An 18,795-nucleotide genomic window follows, 5' to 3' on the forward strand; every position below is an offset into this window, starting at 1 on the left:
ATTCTACTTTTAAATACTCTAGGAACAACAAGTAGGCCTGCAGAGCGAGAGCGAAGTGCTCTAATAGGGTGATATGGTACTACAAGGTCATTAAGATAAGATGGGGCCTGATTATTTAAGACCTTGTATGTGAGGAGCAGGATTTTGAATTCAATTCTGGATTTAACAGGAAGCCAATGAAGGGAAGCCAAAACAGGAGAAATATGCTCTCTCCTTCTAGTCCCTGTCAGTACTCTTGCTGCAGCATTTTGGATTAGCTGAAGGCTTTTCAGTGAGTTTTTTGGACATCCTAATAATAATGAATTACAGTAGTCCAGCCTGGAAGTAATAAATGCATGAACTAGTTTTTCAGCGTCACTCTGAGACAGGATATTTCTAATTTTAGAGATGTTGCGCAAATGGAAGAAAGCAGTCTTACATATTTGTTTAATATGTGCGTTGAAGGACATGTCCTGGTCAAAAATGACTCCAAGGTTCCTCACAGCGTTACTGGAGGCCAAGGTAATGCCATCCAGAGTATGAATCTGGTTAGATACCATATTTCTAAGATTTTCAGGGCCGAGTACAATAACCTCAGTTTTATCTGAATTAAGAAGCAGAAAGTTAGCGGCCATCCAGGTCTTTATGTCTTTAAGACATTCCTGCAGTTTAACTAATTGGTGTGTGTTATCTGGCTTCATGGACAGATAGAGCTGGGTGTCATCTGCATAGCAGTGAAAATGTATGCTATGTCTTCTAATGATGCTGCCTAAGGGAAGCATGTATAATGTAAACAGAATTGGTCCTAGCACTGAACCCTGTGGAACTCCATAATTAACCTCAGTGGGTGAAGAGGACTCTCCATTTACATGCACAAATTGGAGTCTATTAGATAGATATGATACAAACCACTGCAGTGCAGTACCTGTAATACCTACAGCATGTTCTAATCGCTCTAATAGGATATTATGGTCGACAGTATCGAACGCTGCACTGAGGTCTAGCAGGACAAGCACAGAGATGAGTCCACTGTCAGAGGCCATAAGAAGATCATTTGTAACCTTCACTAAAGCTGTTTCTGTGCTGTGATGAGCTCTGAAACCTGACTGAAACTCTTCAAATAAACCATTCCTCTGCAGATGATCTGTTAGCTGTTTGACAACTACTCTTTCAAGGATTTTTGATATGAAAGGAAGGTTGGAGATTGGCCTATAATTAGCTAAGACTGCTGGGTCTAGAGATGGCTTTTTGAGTAAAGGTTTAACCACAGCCAGCTTGAAGGCCTGTGGTACATAGCCGACCATTAGAGATAGGTTGATCATATTTAAGATCGAAGAATTAATCAATGGCAGGACTTCTTTGAGCAGTTTTGTAGGAATGGGGTCTAAAAGACACGTTGATGGTTTGGAGGAAGTAATTATTGAAGTTAACTCAGAAAGATCAATTGGAGAAAAAGAGTCTAACTTAACATCAATGGTACTAAGAGTAGCTGTAGATAATATTACATCTGTGGGATGATTACTGGTAATTTTTTCTCTAATGATAAAAATTTTATTTGTGAAGAAGTTCATGAAGTCATTACTAGTTAACGTTAAAGGGATGGTTGGCTCAACAGAGCTCTGACTCTTTGTCAGCCTGGCTACAGTGCTGAAGAGAAACCTGGGGTTGTTCTTATTTTCTTCAATCAGTGATGAATAGTAAGATGTTCTGGCTTTGCGGAGGGCTTTCTTATAAAGCAGCAAACTATTTCTCCAGGCTAAATGATGATCCTCTAAATTTGTGACACGCCATTTCCTCTCCAGATTACGAGTCATCTGCTTTAGGGTACGTGTTTGAGAATTATACCACGGAGTCAGGTACTTCTGATTAGAGACCTTAGTTTTCACTGGAGCTACAGTATCCAGAGTCGTACGTAGTGAGGAGGTGAAATTATTAACAAGATAATCAACCTCTGTTGGGGTAGCGTTCAGATAGCTGCTCTGCTCTGTGTTGGTACAGGGCATTGAAGATGATAACAGTGGGTGGATTATATTCTTAAACTTAGTTACAGCGCTTTCAGAAAGACATCTACTTTGATAAAATCTACTCTCCACCGCTGTGTAATCAATTATTGTAAATGTAAATGTTATCAGGAAATGATCAGACAGGAGAGGGTTTTCAGGAAACACTGTTAAATGTTCAGTTTCTATGCCATATGTTAAAACAAGATCTAGAGTGTGATTAAAGTGGTGGGTGGGTTCTTTTACATTTTGAGAGAAGCCAATTGAGTCTAATAACAGACTAAATGCCATGTTGAGGCTGTCATTTTTAGCATCTACATGGATGTTAAAATCACCCACAATAATTATTTTATTTGAGCTCAGAACTAGATTAGATATAAAGTCTGAGAAATCAGACAGAAACTCTGTGTAAGGCCCAGGTGGACGATAGATGATAACAAGTAAGACTGGTTTCTGAGTTTCACAGCTGGGGTGGACAATGTTAAGCATCAGGCTTTCAAATGAATTAAAAGTCTGTCTTGGTCTTTCATTAATTAATAGGCTGGTGTGAAAAATTGCTGCCACACCGCCCCCTCGGCCTGTGCTTCGAGGTTTCTGGTAGTTAGAATGACTCGGGGGTGTTGATTCATTTAAACTAACATAATCATCCTGCTGCAACCAGGTTTCTGTAAGGCAGAGTAAATCAATTTGTTGATCAATTATTAAGTCATGTACTAACAGAGACTTGGAGGAGAGAGACCTAATATTTAATAATCCACATTTCACTGTTTTACTCTTTGGTTCAGATGTGGATACTGTATTGTTCTTTCTTTTTGATTGTTTATGTTTAAGTTGTTTGTTGCTGGTTTTTAGTTTGTTTTTTGTCTTTTTGGAAGCTGACACAGTCTCTATGGAGATGGGTTTTTGGGGGGGTAGCAGGAGGAGAGAAGCTGCAGAGAGGCGTGTAAGACTGCAACTCTGCTTCCTGGTCCCAACTCTGGATAGTCATATTTTGGGGGGGTTAATAAATTTGTCCATATTTCTAGAAATGAGAGCTGCTCCATCCAAAGTGGGATGGATGCCGTCTCTCCTAACAAGACCAGGTTTCCTCCAGAAGGTTTGCCAATTATCTATGAAGCCCACATCGTTTCTGGGACACCACTCAGACAGACAAATAGTAAGACCATAAAGAGTGTTGAGGGAAATAGAGACTGATGATCTGTGGTGATGAGCAGTTGCAGTAAAAATAAATGTTTAGAGACATATGCAATAGAGAAATGTTACCAAGCTCATGTGTCCATTTGAACACAATGAACATTAAAGCTGCATGTTAGTGAACACTGTTAGCTTCACACAGTGTTAGTTAGCATTTACACAACCCAACACATGCTAGTACTCAGGTTTTTCTTTTTGCTAATACAAACTTTGTGCTTGAATTTCATTTAAATGGTTTAACTTTACTACTTGAACACTTGTTTTGGTCTATAGTATGCTAATACTCAAAAGTGGCCCACTTTTTAGAAGCCTGCCTATAGCTTTACTCGAGCATTAAGCTAATTTAACGATACCAGAAGCATTATCAAAGTTGAAAAGCAGAACAGACTCTGGCTAACAGCATGCAAAAACCAGGCCAAAGTCCAAAAATGTACATTTTTCACTTTTAAATTAAGAAAACAGATTTATTTTCTATGATTTTTTAACTTGAAGGTCATCTAATCTTTAAGTTATTGTTGTTTAGTAATGATGTTGTCGCCATGGTTATGAGATTTCTAGTAACTGGCATAACATATGTGTGTTGTCACATTACCTATTTGGTCACTCGTGAAGTGACCTGAAGTGAACTTAGCATCTTATCAGCCCTCCTAATGGAAGTAATCGCTATAGTAACAAACACTGGAAATATTGTCCGGTTGCTCCTGATTACGTCATTTCTTGGCCATTTTTGTGTAGCTGGGGTCCACAGCCTACGTCTTTTTGTGTACTGCGTCACATTTATAGAAAATCTAGCAGATGCTTTTTGAACCTTTTGCAAAGAACCAGCTGTTTTCTGTGTTTAAATATTTGTGGTTAGCTAAACCATGAGTGAGTGGTACTGATCTTCTCATGGAAGGCGAAAAAAAAAAAGCTTTTAATATAATTTCCAGCTATTAAAAGCTTGCTCTGGACAAAGTGTCATAGCAGACGCCTACTTGTGTCCAGATGGGTCTGTTTAGTTATTTGCTAGCAGTTGTTCCCAGAGGAGGGTCAGCTTCATTATTTAACATGAGTGTCAGCGGCATTACTGTTAGTACACTCTGTTTTTCTGTACTTAGCCAGTGACTGATAGCTGGGAGCGCATCATGATGACTGATGTGTTGCCAGTTCACACTCACAGCCCAAATCATCAGTTTAGAAATGCTCATTTTCCCACAGGCCAGCACCACAATCCAACGCTTCTGTTTATGAGTTGAATCTCACAAACATCTCCCCATATACATTAGAAAAAACACCCAAATCTTGTGACCGTCTTTGCAGTGTGAAATGCCTCAGTGCTTTTCTCACATGACTCTTGTAATGTATTCTCCACAGATGAACTTTATTCTTTTCATCTGCATCATTCGGATACTTCGCCAGAAGATAAACTGCCCCGATATTGGAAGAAACGACTCCAACCAGTACTCGTGAGTGTAATTAAATTTCTTTTTCATGCTGGAAGTTTGTTTTATGTATCAGCTAATAAAGGATGAAATGTCACTGATACGAACGAGGGTGTTTGGAAAGAGCTCCGCCACTTCTGTCTCGGTGGACATTCTGTGAACATTAGCTGCTGTTGTAAGGATAAACAAAGATTCGTTTGAATAAACTTGCAAAGCAGCAGAGTAGCACGCACTCCTGAGTATTCTTCCTGTAACTATTGCTGCAAATGTAACTTTTGTTACGCTCAGAGCGATGCAGGGATAACTAGTCCTTTTGGATTTCAGAAAAGAAAATCTTAGCATGCACAGCACACTGTGGTTTTGCGCCATCCAGCAGCTGCTTTACACAGAGATGTAGTGCTATATGTATTTAAGTGGTTTTTCATATGATGGAGAGCATCTCATAAGGCAGTCATAATGCATGAGCTATTTTCCAACTGACACTTTTAATGGTGTTCCCCCCCCCTCCGTCTCTGGTCTGCTGAGCTGAAATTTAAAATGAAAAGTACTCCTGAGCTGCATTTCATTATTGGGGTATACAGAGACAGATTGGATGCTGGTTTGACTGGCGGGAGGGATTTGAATTTGTTTTTGCCTTATCATTTCAGGCGACTGGCAAAGTCAACGCTGCTTTTGATTCCTCTGTTTGGGATCAATTATATAGTGTTTGCATTTATCCCCGAGCAAGTGAAGACTGAGCTGCGGCTGGTTTTTGACTTGATTCTGGGATCATTTCAGGTATGAGATCAAATGTTTTTGAGGAAAAAGTGATCGTTAAAAAAAATACCTGTAGATTCCTTGAATCCAGTGCCTTAAAATAAATGTAGTCTTCTAGAAGTGTGGTCGCTTAAACTTTTAAAAAATCCAAAAATAGTGATTTGGCATGCTTTCAGCCCTGAACTGGCGAGTGCTACTATTAAAGAAAACTGCATCAGGTCTCCAAGCACTTTGCTGGCTGGCTCAGTGGCACTGTCACTGTTTAAAGCTCTGATGTTATTTCAGTTCATCATTTAATGAGGAATGATGGAGAATGCAGCCAGACAGCACAGCTGCATTACAACAGCTTGGAAGATATGGAAACCTTTCCAACACATTCCTCTCCTTACTCCTTTTATTCCCCCTTCTTATTACAACTCCACTCCCATTTGTTTTGTCTGTGTAGTACATTTATGACTGTCATGACTGCCACATGTTATTTTTTACAGCTTTTCCTCTGTTGCTTTGGCTTAATTAAGACAGTTAAAGCTGTAAGAAGGTATTTGGAACACAAACACAACTGTCTACAATCTTTATAACCAAGAGAGATTAAGTCTTCTTCATGAGTTAAATAGTTGTGCTCACCAACTACTTTGTTAGGTACTCGTTGCTAATACTGGACTGATCCCCCTTTTGCATTCGGAACTGACTTGATTCTCCGTGGCACAGAGTTCCTCAGAGATTTTGGGCAATATTGACATGACAGCATCAAACAGTTGCTGCAGATTTGTTGGCTGCACATCCATGATGTGAATCTCCAGTTCCACTACAACCCAAATTGAGATGGGGTGACTGTGGGGGCCATTTGGGTACAGTGAATTTGGCTAATAAAATATCCCCAAACACCATTACACCACCATCACCAGTAGTCTGGTCTCTCGATACAAGGTAATCCAGATTCATGCTTTCATTTTGGTAACACCAGCCTACCACGTTTTTCCAATCTTCTGTTGTCCAATTTCCCTGAGCCCGTGAGAATTGTTGCCTCCTTGTCTTAGCTGACACGAGTGGCACATAATGTGGTCTTGTGCTGTTGAAGCCCAGCTGTTACAAGGTTCAGTGTGTTGTACCTTTAAGCCCCTTTTCCATTAGTACCTACTACTAGTAGTCAGATCATCAAACCCATTTCCCATTAGGTCATAGTACCTGGTACCAGGTACTTTCTTAGTACCTGCTTGCCCGGGTTTCCAAGCGATCTGACCATGTGCTAAAATGTGACATTGTCAGACTGCATGCACATCACAAAGGAGTGTGGAATTTCTCGGGACTTGGATCAGCTAATGTCACATACTGTCCAGTTAGCTAACAGCTGAGGGCCATTAGTAGGAGTGTTGTAAAACACATTTACTGAGCTTTAGCACACCAACGTGTCACCAGTTTGAAAACAAGGAAGAGCCCACTCAGATACACAGAGGAATCGGACTGGACATTGAAGAGAGAAAGGAGTAAGGAGGTGGGAGGGGAAGACGACGTAAAAAAAAAGTGTAGTGAATGTTTGTGGATTATACAGGGGTTTCTCGCTTCTTACACTGCAAGGGAGAGCATTAACCGTGAGGTGCATGAGAATCGGGAGAGCGAGGGAAGTCCAGTGAATCATACAAGTTAAAATCATGTCTTGTTGAATCTCTCAGATAATAATAATAACAGTTCCACAGAGTAGGTATTCAGATTTGCTAAAAACACGGGGAAACCATCCTTAGTGCTAAGATCTTAAAAAGGATGCCTCTGAAACTGAGAAGAACTGTAAAAATAACAAATAATTGATAAGACGAGATGAACAAAGAAGAAATTTAACCATTACATCCTCTGCTCCTGCTTTCTTATCAGTGTTTTTCTTTCCTTTTAGGGCTTTGTGGTCGCAGTCCTTTACTGCTTCCTGAACGGAGAGGTAGGTGATGTAAACACTGCTGATATAAACACACCACAGTACTTCCACACAGAGATAGCCTGCAGTCGTGCTCTCATTCTCAGAAAATGTAGTTTATCTGTAGTTTCTCCGTCGCTCCCTGTGCGCACCATTTACATTCACACACAGTCCTGACAGGTAGATGGAGCGGCGGGTATGAGTCACCGGCGCTTGTCGTTCCAGCTCCTCTCTTGGACCTCCCCACAGCATATTTTCTGCACTTTGCCTGCAGGGTGGGAGGGCTGTAAAAAGCACACAGTCTTTTTGGCAGGGAGCTATTCAGTGATGTCTGCACAGGCTCTCTGTGGGCAGATTATTTATGTTCTCAGTGCTGGGCCAGATTGAATCACAGTGATGGGCTAGATGGCGAGGCTTGACACTATGCTGCCTGAATTTTAATCTCATGCAACTTCCAGGTGTCCTTTACTAAGTGTGGAAGATTTGTGCACTGCTGGTAAGTTATGTTAGGTTTAGTTGTTGAATTCTCGGTGCTTAAGGAATGGCAGACATGTCGATAGCAAGAAAACAAATATTGACAAGGTAGAGGTGGAAGAAAATGACTGAAGAAAAAGCTATATTGATTTTATTTTTGCCTAAATAATGCAAAACAGTTATTAAAGTGTCATACTCTCGTAAAATTCATGCAAAAGAAAAAACTGCTGGACTCGATTGCGAGGCAGGACTGTCTTTAAAAAAGAAGATACGTGGGTCCAAATGAGGGGTTGAGGGTTTTCTGGAGAAGCCGGTGGAGAGTGTGCAGCCAGGTTTACTTAACAAGGAGTTGGCCGAACAAAGAGACGCAGGCTGGTAGAGCACAAGGAAGGACCTAGACTCTAGGTCCTAGAGAAATAAATGTGAAGCCTAAGTGTTCTTATTGCTGCTGCCGATGAAAGCACATGATGGCGAGTGTGTGTGTGGATGACTGTGTGTGGGAGGGGCGGGTTGATTAGTCGATGAGTGTCAGGTGTGCCAGCCAGAGTCCAGTGGGAGCTGGAGCAGTGCCACATAAACAGGGAAACATATGCACACACACATACTCAGAGAGTGAAGGGAGACCTTGGAGATGCACGCACTATTTGGGGGAAAAAATGAATGTAGTCTAATCCAGTAATAGAAGTGTACAGTGTGCAGAATAACACAAACACCTGGCACAGCCCCTTAACCTGTAATACATGACACAAAAAAGCAACAAATTTCCAAAACCTGCAACTGACTGTAGATAATGTTCCAACATAAGAAAATATCTGCAAAAAAACAACAAAAAAGGCACATTTAAAAATATTCAATCCTCCAGCAGAAGGTCTGCTTATTGTTTGGTTCACTTTCCTCCCTCTGACATGGTCTAAACGAAAACTAATGTCAGTGTCGGGTAATGCTTTTAATGGCGCGCCACCTCAGCGCTGGCGGCGTTTAATTCTGTGGATTTTCTCTGGGTGCTTTTCATTTTTTGCCCTCCGTCCTTGAGCTTCGTCTGCTGCTGAAAATCACGCCAACCAATTTGTTTTTCTGTTTAATTAAAATGCAGGTCACCCGCTTTTAAGAGATCTGCAGTTTTTATAGTCGATTATTCAAAATCTTCTAAATTGTCCAAATTTGTTGTATGAAATAAATTCAAGTAAAACACTTGGAGAATGACAGAGGTATGTAGGGAGTAACAGCAGGGCCTGTCCACATGTACACGGGTATTTTGGAAAGCATTTGGCAGCATTTTGTCCTTTTGTTAACATATAAACTCTGTTTTTGGTCGGAGGTGTCAAAAACATTATCAGTGAATTCCCAGTAATGTTTTATGTTGGTAAAGAACATGTAGCTCTACTTACTGAATAAACATGTAATTGTCCCTTTTGCTCTAATCGGTTTCAGGTCCAAGGAGAGATCAAGAGGAAGTGGAGGAGGTGGCACCTGCAGAGATACATGGGCTCAGACACCAAATACCAGCATCCGTCTATTGGCAGCAGCAACAACTTCAGCACCCAGATCACCATGTTGACACGGTGCAGCCCGAAAACTCGCCGGGCTTCATTATCCTGTCACGATGACTTGTCTAGCATCTGAGTCACAGAGACACAGACACACAAAATGCTGTACAAAATGCTCTCATGCCAAACATTAGGCAGAACATCGCAGCATATATAAGCTTTACCATAAGTACTCTTGGGTCATGTGTGTGGTGCAGAAGATGGAAAGTGATGAAAGGATTGGAAAAAGAGATATAAGGACACGATGTGACCATAATCAGCTTTGAAGCAGTTTGTAACTGTTCCAAAAAATACATTTAAATGAGAAGGTAAGTTGCACATTGCTTAACAAACAAAGCGTTTGCGGAGAGAGTCATTTTTGCGCAGGTCACCTGTACAGGTGAATTCAAGTCATATCATTACAGCTCTTATTTTTTAAATATCCTGTGTGCTTAGGTGAGTGGGCTGGTGTAACTCTGAGCCTTGTGCACTCCTGCAGCTCCAAATAGTCAAGTTTGGTGCTAAAGCTTTGGAAGAAATTGAGGTGATGTATTTTTCTAACAGCAGCATCACAGGCTAACAAAGGTACTGTACCAGAACTGGACTGTGAGGGTGTGTTTGAGTGCTGAATGTAAATAGTGCTGGAAAATTTGCTTTAAAACATACTTTAGAGTATCCAAAATAAGCATAATACTACACTTCCCCCCCTTTGCTGTGTAGGAAGACAGAAAAAAAGACAGGCTTACAGAGCAGGAAACTTTATTTCCATAAATGCCAAACAGATTAGTCTTCAGACCAAGTGATGCTGATTCACAATGATGGGTTTGGAGCACAAATGCCCTTCTCTGCACTATCATGCTCATGAGAGACCGGTTGCCCTTTGCCTTCTTTTATCAACACAGCCTTCCCTCTTGGCGTGTGCGATTCTGAGCCTATGATTAGGTAGATATTTTTCATTATTTAGGGCACTGTGGCAGTTTTGTGTCGATCACTGACGAGTGCCTGGGTTTGGTGTGTTGAACAGACTTCTGCGGTCTAGTCTTTGCTGGCTGTTGGGCAGTACAGCAGCTCTGAAGAGGAGATGTCCATATGCAGCTCATTCCTTGAATGTTTACATTTACTTGGGAAGAGTTATAAAAAATGATGCACAGTCAAGTGTGCAGTGTAAATAAACTTAGAATGCTTGTGCCATACACATCACATTGTGGTTATAATAATAGTAATGAATCACTAAGTGTCGTTTTTTCAAATTAAAGCATGACAGGATTCAGAATCTTCTGAATCTCCATTATGAATAATATTTTTTGAATTTTTCAGGTTCAGACTTACTTCTCCATCGGAGGAGTCTGAACTTGACAAGTCAGCAGAGAATGTTAGATCCTGTATGCAAAGCAAAGCAAAGTGACAAGGATGACTGGCCCTGTCACAACGATGCTGTCTTTGTGCTTTTGAGCTCACGTAGGTTTGAAAGTAAGGCTTGTTCATTCTAGAGGGAACAACGGGGGAATCCAGCTTTACACGGGAGGAAGGAAATCATCTCAACCCACCAGTGATTTAAAGGTTTAGATCATCAGTAAGTTTAAGAATAAAAAAAAAAAATCTAATGTGGTAATATGTGTCAAGGAAATATTGAATATCAATATATCGCCTTCAGATTGCTGAAAGTAATAATTATACTTTTAGAGAAAAGGAAAAAGATTGGAACCGCTTTCATATTGTGGTCAGTAGTTTACATACACTCATCGTGCTAATTTTGGCCTATTAATGACTTCTTTGAACCGTTCTCTTTCCAAGGTGGAATGATTGAACAGCATACATTTATATTTAATTAAAAATAACTGGGTGCACACGTTTCATTTATTTTCGGATTTTTGGTGATGAACATTCAAAAGTATCCATGCAGGCTCAAATATATGCGTAAGCTGAACACTGAACACTGGCAGCAAAACAGCCCCAGAGCATGATGCTACCACCATTGACATCACTTGACAGTTTGCACAGCAGTCTTAGTTTTTCACCTTTACTCCTGCAAACGTAATTCTTGCCTTTGTCAACTCAATCTTTGCGTTTGTCTAAAACCTTTCTCCTTCAAACTCGACTGAAATGTGCAGTTGCAAATTTGAGTTTGAAGGTGTCGATTTTGGAGCAGCGACTTCTTTCTTGATCAGCACTTCACTGTGGACAGTGACACTTAATCCTTGGCGGTTCCTGCCTTGTTCCTGAACATCTAACCAATTTGCTCTCATCTAAGGGTGACATTTTCGGTCTTCTTCTAGACCTTGGCAAAGTGGTAACAGAACTATTACATATGTACAATTGTTTGAACGATTTTCCTGGAATCTGCAGTATCTGCATATCAGCCATATCAGTATATGGCTCCAAGAGATCCAACTAGAACCTACCACGTGTAGTCAATCATGATCAGTAACAAGAAGAATAATGGGCCTTGACCTTGTCATATTAAAAGACATCATGAAACTTCAGCACTGTATTTATACTGTTGACACTCTTGGGGTTTGCTACAATTGATGGTAAATTCAAAGTTGTGCACCCAATTCAGTTTTTAAATGTGTACTTTTAAAAATGGATGCTGTACAATCTTTCCATCCAACATTTCAAAAATTGCAATCACACTCATATCAAAAGAACCAGTAAAGTTACTGTACACAGAAAACATGCATTACTTCATTAATTCTTGGTCTACTCACCTTCCAAGGGACAATTTCAAACAACCAGCCCAATTAAACTAGTAACACGAACGTTTGGACTTTTCATTTTAATGTGACGTAATCATTGCAGGTTGGAATAGGTAGGTCAGTTCTTGACCATTATTCTCTACAAGTGCATTCATTAGTATTTCTGGGATGTTGTGGCATGTCCATGTTCTGATTATGCCACAGCAGTTCAGCGGGGTTAAGGTCAGGACTTTAGCAAAACATGAATTTATTGCTGATTTACTTTTTGTGCTTTGGGTCATGGTCTTGGTGCATTAATCATTCACTTTAAGCTTCATGTCATGCGCTCTGCTACCCAGACATGATCCAAATTTAAACTAATAATTTCCTCAATGATTGTTGGGAGTCAGATTTTGTTTCACACGTCTAGAGGAGATTGTCTCTGTTTAGAATAATGTTTTCCTCCATATTGTCCTTCTATTAACCCCATTCTTGTTCAGTGTTCTTAGTGGACAAGGTCTTAACAAGTTACAGGTGTTTTGTTCTCTCTCTTTCACCTCCTTTAAGATTGAATAAAATGTTCACGACACCCACTGAGAATATCAGCAGTTCTTTAGTTAAAAGTTTGTCTTATTGTGCATTTCTGAACACCAAGGTTGTTTGAAATGCTTTAGTAGTGATTTTCTGCTTCAGGCATCTCTATAATGATTCTTGTCTTTGTGGTCTCCTGAAGATGTTTGCGATCAAAGCATGGATCACACCAGCCAACCTCTTTTGAGAAAAGTCAGGCTATTTTTCACTGCACTTATAGCCTCCTTGATTGAAACACCTGACTCCAGATAGAGTTTTGGTAGAGTTAAATAAAAAAATAAAAATAAAAAACACGTATAAAAGTATAAAAGCAAGTATAAAAGCTAAACAAGGACAAGATGGAATCATGATGAAGGATATGCAATTTTGAATAGATGGGTTTTAAGACGTGATTTAAAAGTGGAGAGATAGTTTGTCGTCTGGAGATCTGGTGGAAGTGTATTCCAAAGTCTCGCTGCAGAACAACTAAAGGCTCTGAGTCCCATAGTCAACCTTACAACAGCATGTATGGATGTACCACCCCAGGTGAGCTGGAATGGGGTGCACGTGATAACTCTTGTAATGAGCAGGGGTATTTGGGGGGGTGGGGGTTGTCCCGTTCTTGTCTTTCACCTGTTGCACCTGTTGTAACTGTGCAAATTCACAGTGGTTTATATTTCCTAACTGGATAGATTAGTGGCCCTGAAGTTTAACTTTGTGTTACATTATGATGATTAAGGGTTATTTTTTAACAGTGTAGTTTAGTTAGACTGCGTTTTTAGTTCTGAGTTACATGATGACTAGACCACATAATGCATGAACCCTAGGAATTCCAAATAGTTCCAAACATTACTGACTCTAGCTTCATATTTAGTGTGCACACATGAGTCAATTTAAGTCGCAGCATTAAGGCAAATAGACACATTTGCCAAAAAGCACCAAATCACAACAACAGTCACCTCAAGTTGCTTGATATTGCAAGTTGTAGACCATGCAGAGAAATCCCCAACAATCAGGCGACTGCCTACGAGTGACCATTTGGCGACAGTGGGAAGAAAAAAAACCCTTTAAACAGGAAGAAACCTCAGACAGAACCACACTTGGGGAGGGCCAGCCAGGACAAAAGGCACATTGCGGAAGAGAATCAGAGATTAAAATGTCATTTTCCACGTTGCTTATAAGTGTGTACTTTAATACTCCTATATTTTTAGCGTCTGTCTTTTGTCGTCAGTAACTTTAGTGTAATTTTGTGAAATTTCCAGTATACCTCTTAAAATGGTGAATGTAAATAGATGTGTACAAAGTGGGAAAGCAATTATATTAGACAGTGTTTCTCAAATTCAGTCACATATGTCTCTTGGGTTGATTGTTTTGGTTACCAAACATTAAAAAGGGATAATATATATATAAAAGAGTGCACTTAGAGTAACTATGTGCAATGTAAATCTGATTTTTTGTTAACTGGATAATGTGTTGTGCAAATCTGGGTTTAAAATCATTTGTTTGGTTTGCTGTTGTGCGGTTTGTGTAAGACTGGTGTAAAGCATTACATTGTAAATCTGCAGTTGTACAATTTGCTCACATCTGTGTACACATAAAGCCATGCTTTCCTTTTAAAAACTGCTTAATGTGCTAATTAATTTTGCCATTTTAATGTGTAACTGTAAAGGTGTTATATCAGCAAAAAACTTACCTTACCAAAAAACCTTTCTCCTCGTGTATTGTATGAAATAAATTATTCAGAAACACACGAGAAAGTGGAAGTCTAGTGTCCCTTTGTAAAGTTCCTCTGTGCTTCAGTATTGTTTTAAATTCCTATACCTTTAACGTAAAATGAGCTTTTTTTGTGAAAGATATGCTATACCATGCTTTTGTTACCAAAGTAAGGCTTATTTTCACAAGGGCTTTTGGCTACTCAACAAAGGCTCGGCCTTAACCTCCTAGGACCTGGCGTCCACATATGTGGACATCACATTTTGGGTTATTTAGACTAAAATACTCGATTTTGCTCTACATGGGCCTGATATCCACTTACGAGGACATTATACTGCTACTGTTCTATCAAAATTTTAAACCACTATCCTCATATGTGGCTCTTATTTTTCTTAAAAACATAAATAAGGTATAAAAATAAAATAAAATCTGGTCATTCTTTGTTTTTACATTCATCGGGCCCCAATATGCCCAAATATCAAAGAGAAATTAAAAATGCATGCCGTGGAAGAGTTCACGTCTTAGGCGGTTAAGTCAGTTATTTCTTTATATAACTCTCAGGAACACTCACTTAAAGCAAGTTTTCCATGCAAATATGCTAATGCCTGCAATAAGAACAAAAATCTGCCCTCCTTTCCTTGTATATTTAAATATTCACATTTTACACCATTTCCTCTTTGACCAACAATTCTGATCATGTTTAGCAAATAAAAATGTGTCTATTTCAGGACAAATTTCAGCTAATATGAGTGCGTAATATCATCACAAGGGAGTACATTCGATTCTTGTGGCAACAGCGTGTTTGTAGCAGACAACCCAATGGGTTGAAAACACTCCCTTCTCTGCAGCCCACACAAAAGTATTATCCCAGTAAATGGCTGTACTTTTTCCCTTCATTATGTGCCGTTACAGGTCACAGTGCCCTGAGAAGAACAAAATATCTTAAAACTTACACAATACACTTTTTTCCCCTCCCGGGGCTTCAGCTATTCAGTTAAGCAAAGAAAGAATAATCAGATTTACATAAGTGGGCGACATATATTTATACATATATTTAGAGAGTATCTTTCACCAAGGGCGGGCCAGTGGTTTACAATGGAAGAACTCACTGAAATCTCACAAATCTTGAACAATCCTGACAAAATATAAACTTCTTGACATAAAATAATAATTTATGCCAATAAAATTTGTAAAGACTTGAAGAGTTCAGTTGTTTGACATCTGCGTCATCTGATCAGCTGCTTTTGGGTTTAATTTTTCATTAGCTCTGTCCATGAAGGCAAATTGAGCTTGCATGTAATGTGATTACCAATTCACTGGAAAGGTAGCAAATGTAAATAAATGGATTAACCGCTTTGGAGGATTCTGCATGAAATTCAATGCAGAAAATAAAAAGAAGAACCTTGAGGCTTGTGTGTGATCATCTTTGTACATTTATGCTATGCTGCTGAATATCGTGCAGTCAGATGAAATGTTTGGACTACTTTTGGTCTAGACTTTGAAATTTGTCAATGTAAGGTCACAGCTGTGAGATTTCATGAAGACAGCGTGGGATGCAGACAAGACAGAAGACGGATGAAGTTATTTTCAGATTCCCTGTGACTCTTAAAATGCGAGACAGGTGTCTTGCCTTTGAGCATCATTCAGTATTCATGGCTCTGGTTAAATATTCATGTGACAAATAAGGAGAAGCTTGGAAAGGTGAACGACTGAGCAAACATGTGAGCTCTGTGAGGCTGTTTTGATCACCTCTGCTGATTAAAAGAGACATTGTCTGCCAAATCCGACCTGATCTGTGGCTGAGAGAGTAATAAATACTGAAGGTTTGCCTACTTTCCACAGGTAGTGCAAATCTAGGACTGAGTTATTGTACCCCGTGTATGGGATGGCTCCAGTAACTGGCTGTAATTCACAAAAATATACCCACTAACTGATGACAAATGTTAGACTTTCTATGTCATATGAGGAGCAATAGCAGTGATTTGCATATAACAGAGAGTGTTACAATAAACTTTGATTTCTCACCTTGAACTTTATGACCATTTCACACATTAGCATGCCAACTATGACTTCCAACCAATGCATGGTGATTTTAAAGAACACAGTGGCCCTGAACTGACCTGGCTCAATGACCCCCAAAGATATTCTGCCACGTAAACTCCCCAGTAGTTTCCCTCAAGCAGCCACCTCCACACACTTGAGGCAGGACTGAGAAGACTGCCATGTGCACACACAGCAACAAAGCCACTGTGGACAAATCCATGAATTTGAATTGATTTGTTTTTATCTACATGGTTGCGTGGAGTGTGGTCTGGGGCTCCGATGCAGAGGAGGGGTGGTGCAGTGGGTTCAGGGGCCTGTGCTGGGGAGGCTGGCTGGGGCTGATCCGGTAACCAGCCTCTCCCTATATCAGGAGGTCACTGGGTCCAGATGAGAGAGAAATCACTGCAAATAAAATGTCACCAACCCTTCAATATTGTATACATGACGGGTCCTTTGGTCACAAACACGAAACTATATTGTCATTTTTTCAGGTAAATCGCCTAATAAATAACTGTATAGTATTACTTTTAAACAACTTTTTGACAGACATAAAAAATAGTGTTTTCTTATTTTTATGACAGGTAGTCTAATAAATCTGTTACAGGTAAGGTCAGTGCCACCGCCTGACCCCCTCACAACTAGCTGATTCACTATTTATTTAATTAATGTAAAATAACTTTGGCATCTTTAAATAAACCATGAAAACTTACAGTACATATGGGTCAAAATTTTGCATTTTTTGAGTATTTTTGAGTCCTTGTCACTTCAGAAACACAGGAGATATCCACCTGAAATTCGTAAGGAGATGTTCAGTGCTAAAATATTTTTTTTTTTCAGCACTGTTGCACTAACATCATAATAATGGGATATATATTAGTTTAAAGCAAACCTCCACCAGTGTGATGTCAAAATGCTGATTTAATGCTAAAAGTGCATTTTGTGTAAACTTATATCATCATGTGGGATACCAAGTGGTCGGTCAAAACAGGTTGCAGCACATGAAGGGACTCTTTTCATCTACATTTTGAAACCAGGCTCTATAACATAGAGTAACAGAAACAAGCAGATTGATCACTGAGGTCAAAGTTCAGTTTGCAACCTCTGACACCTGTAATGTAAGGTATAGGATGTCATTTTTCCTTTCGATCTCTATGGCTGCCGAGCTGCTCTTTCATCTTGCTTTTAAAAAAATAAATGCTCAGCTATGATTAAATCACACCCCAGTTAATTAGAATGTAATTTTTCTAACACATGTGCTCATATTCAGTATACATACAGTGATTTATCACCACCAGCACATTTGCCTGGTTGGGCATGATTCATGCCTAACCAGGCAGGGTGTAAACAAGCTTGGGAAATTACACCACACATTTATACAATCACGGGAAGCTTGATCTCACGTATGAAATGAATGCACAATTCATCTATGGAAATTATTACTCACATAGCATTTAAAGTCTTGTCTGGGTCAAGTATTTGTATTGTTTGAAAGTTCTTGTGCCTTCATGTGGAATTTCTTTGCAGCTAAATCAATTTAATTAACTCTTAACACACAACTGTATCCAAAAATAGGTTTTGCTTGCATTAACAGATTTAGATTTAAAAGCCCTGCAGCAATGTCGTGAATCCACCAAACTTCCAACTTCAAATTTAAAAAAAAAAAGAAACTAAAGAAAAAACTAAAATATACCTGTTTAAAAAGCAGACTGTGTTTTGAAATAATGACTTTTCATCTGATTGCTTTTCTAATATTCATTTGCAGCAGCTTTGTAGATAGCTCACACAGGAGCGGTTAGTGTGGGACTGATAGAAGAGCCAATTTCTGTCTATCTCTGTGTTCTTATAAAAGGACAGGAGGTGGATGAAAGCAAAAAGAGTAAAGTAATGGGATTGTGGGGGGTATTTTTTTAAAAGCATGTTAAGGCTTTACATCAACACCAGAAAAGGGCAAATGAAATACACAGAGCTCAACGTGTGCTCTTTACATGCATGAAAAGATGTTTAGGAAAGTGCAGACTTTCAGCTTTAATTCAAACGCTGTAACAAAAGTATTGCAATAACCATTTAGGCTTTACAGCCGTTTTTATTCACAGCCCCCCGTTTTCAGAGGCTCAAAACCGTCAGTATGCTGAGAAAAATGTGAATAAAATGAAACGCAATGAAACCCAAGTTTTATTCACAGCAAAACATAGAAATCATATCAAATGTTTAAACTGAGAAAATGCCGCATTTTAAGAAAAATATTACTTCATTTTGAATTTGATGGCAATAACACATCTCAAGAAAGTTGGGACAAGACTAAGTTTACCACTATGAAATATGCAGGGCCTTCAGTTGGATGGGAGCAATTGTTGCTCCAAAACTTGAGTATACCTTCAGCACTGATGGTGCCTTTCCAGATTTAGAAGCTGCCAGTTTGATGAAACCACCTACCCACATACTATACATATCAGCCATACAGGCTTTTGAACTGAGTGCTAATGACAACTGATGGTCCTTCTCCTTACTACAAAGTGATTTCAATGACAGAATCGTTCCTGC

General features: G+C 39.4%; 1 protein-coding gene across 1 annotated transcript in view; it reads left to right on the forward strand.

The window, feature by feature from the left end:
* The window catches only part of vipr1b (vasoactive intestinal peptide receptor 1b), a 55,211-nt gene extending 40,956 nt beyond the window's left edge, over window positions 1-14,255 (forward strand). The window contains exons 10-13 of the mRNA XM_084939358.1: window positions 4,527-4,618; window positions 5,242-5,371; window positions 7,236-7,277; window positions 9,159-14,255. Of these exons, the coding sequence (XP_084795484.1) occupies window positions 4,527-4,618; window positions 5,242-5,371; window positions 7,236-7,277; window positions 9,159-9,350 (456 nt within the window). The 3' untranslated portion in view covers window positions 9,351-14,255. The remainder of the gene's footprint in view (window positions 1-4,526; window positions 4,619-5,241; window positions 5,372-7,235; window positions 7,278-9,158) is intronic.
* Window positions 14,256-18,795: the final 4,540 nt, after the last annotated feature.

This window comes from Perissodus microlepis, chromosome 9 (assembly GCF_051167445.1).
Source record: "Perissodus microlepis isolate ML-2025 ecotype Zambia chromosome 9, ASM5116744v1, whole genome shotgun sequence".
NCBI classification, from domain to species: domain Eukaryota; kingdom Metazoa; phylum Chordata; class Actinopteri; order Cichliformes; family Cichlidae; genus Perissodus; species Perissodus microlepis.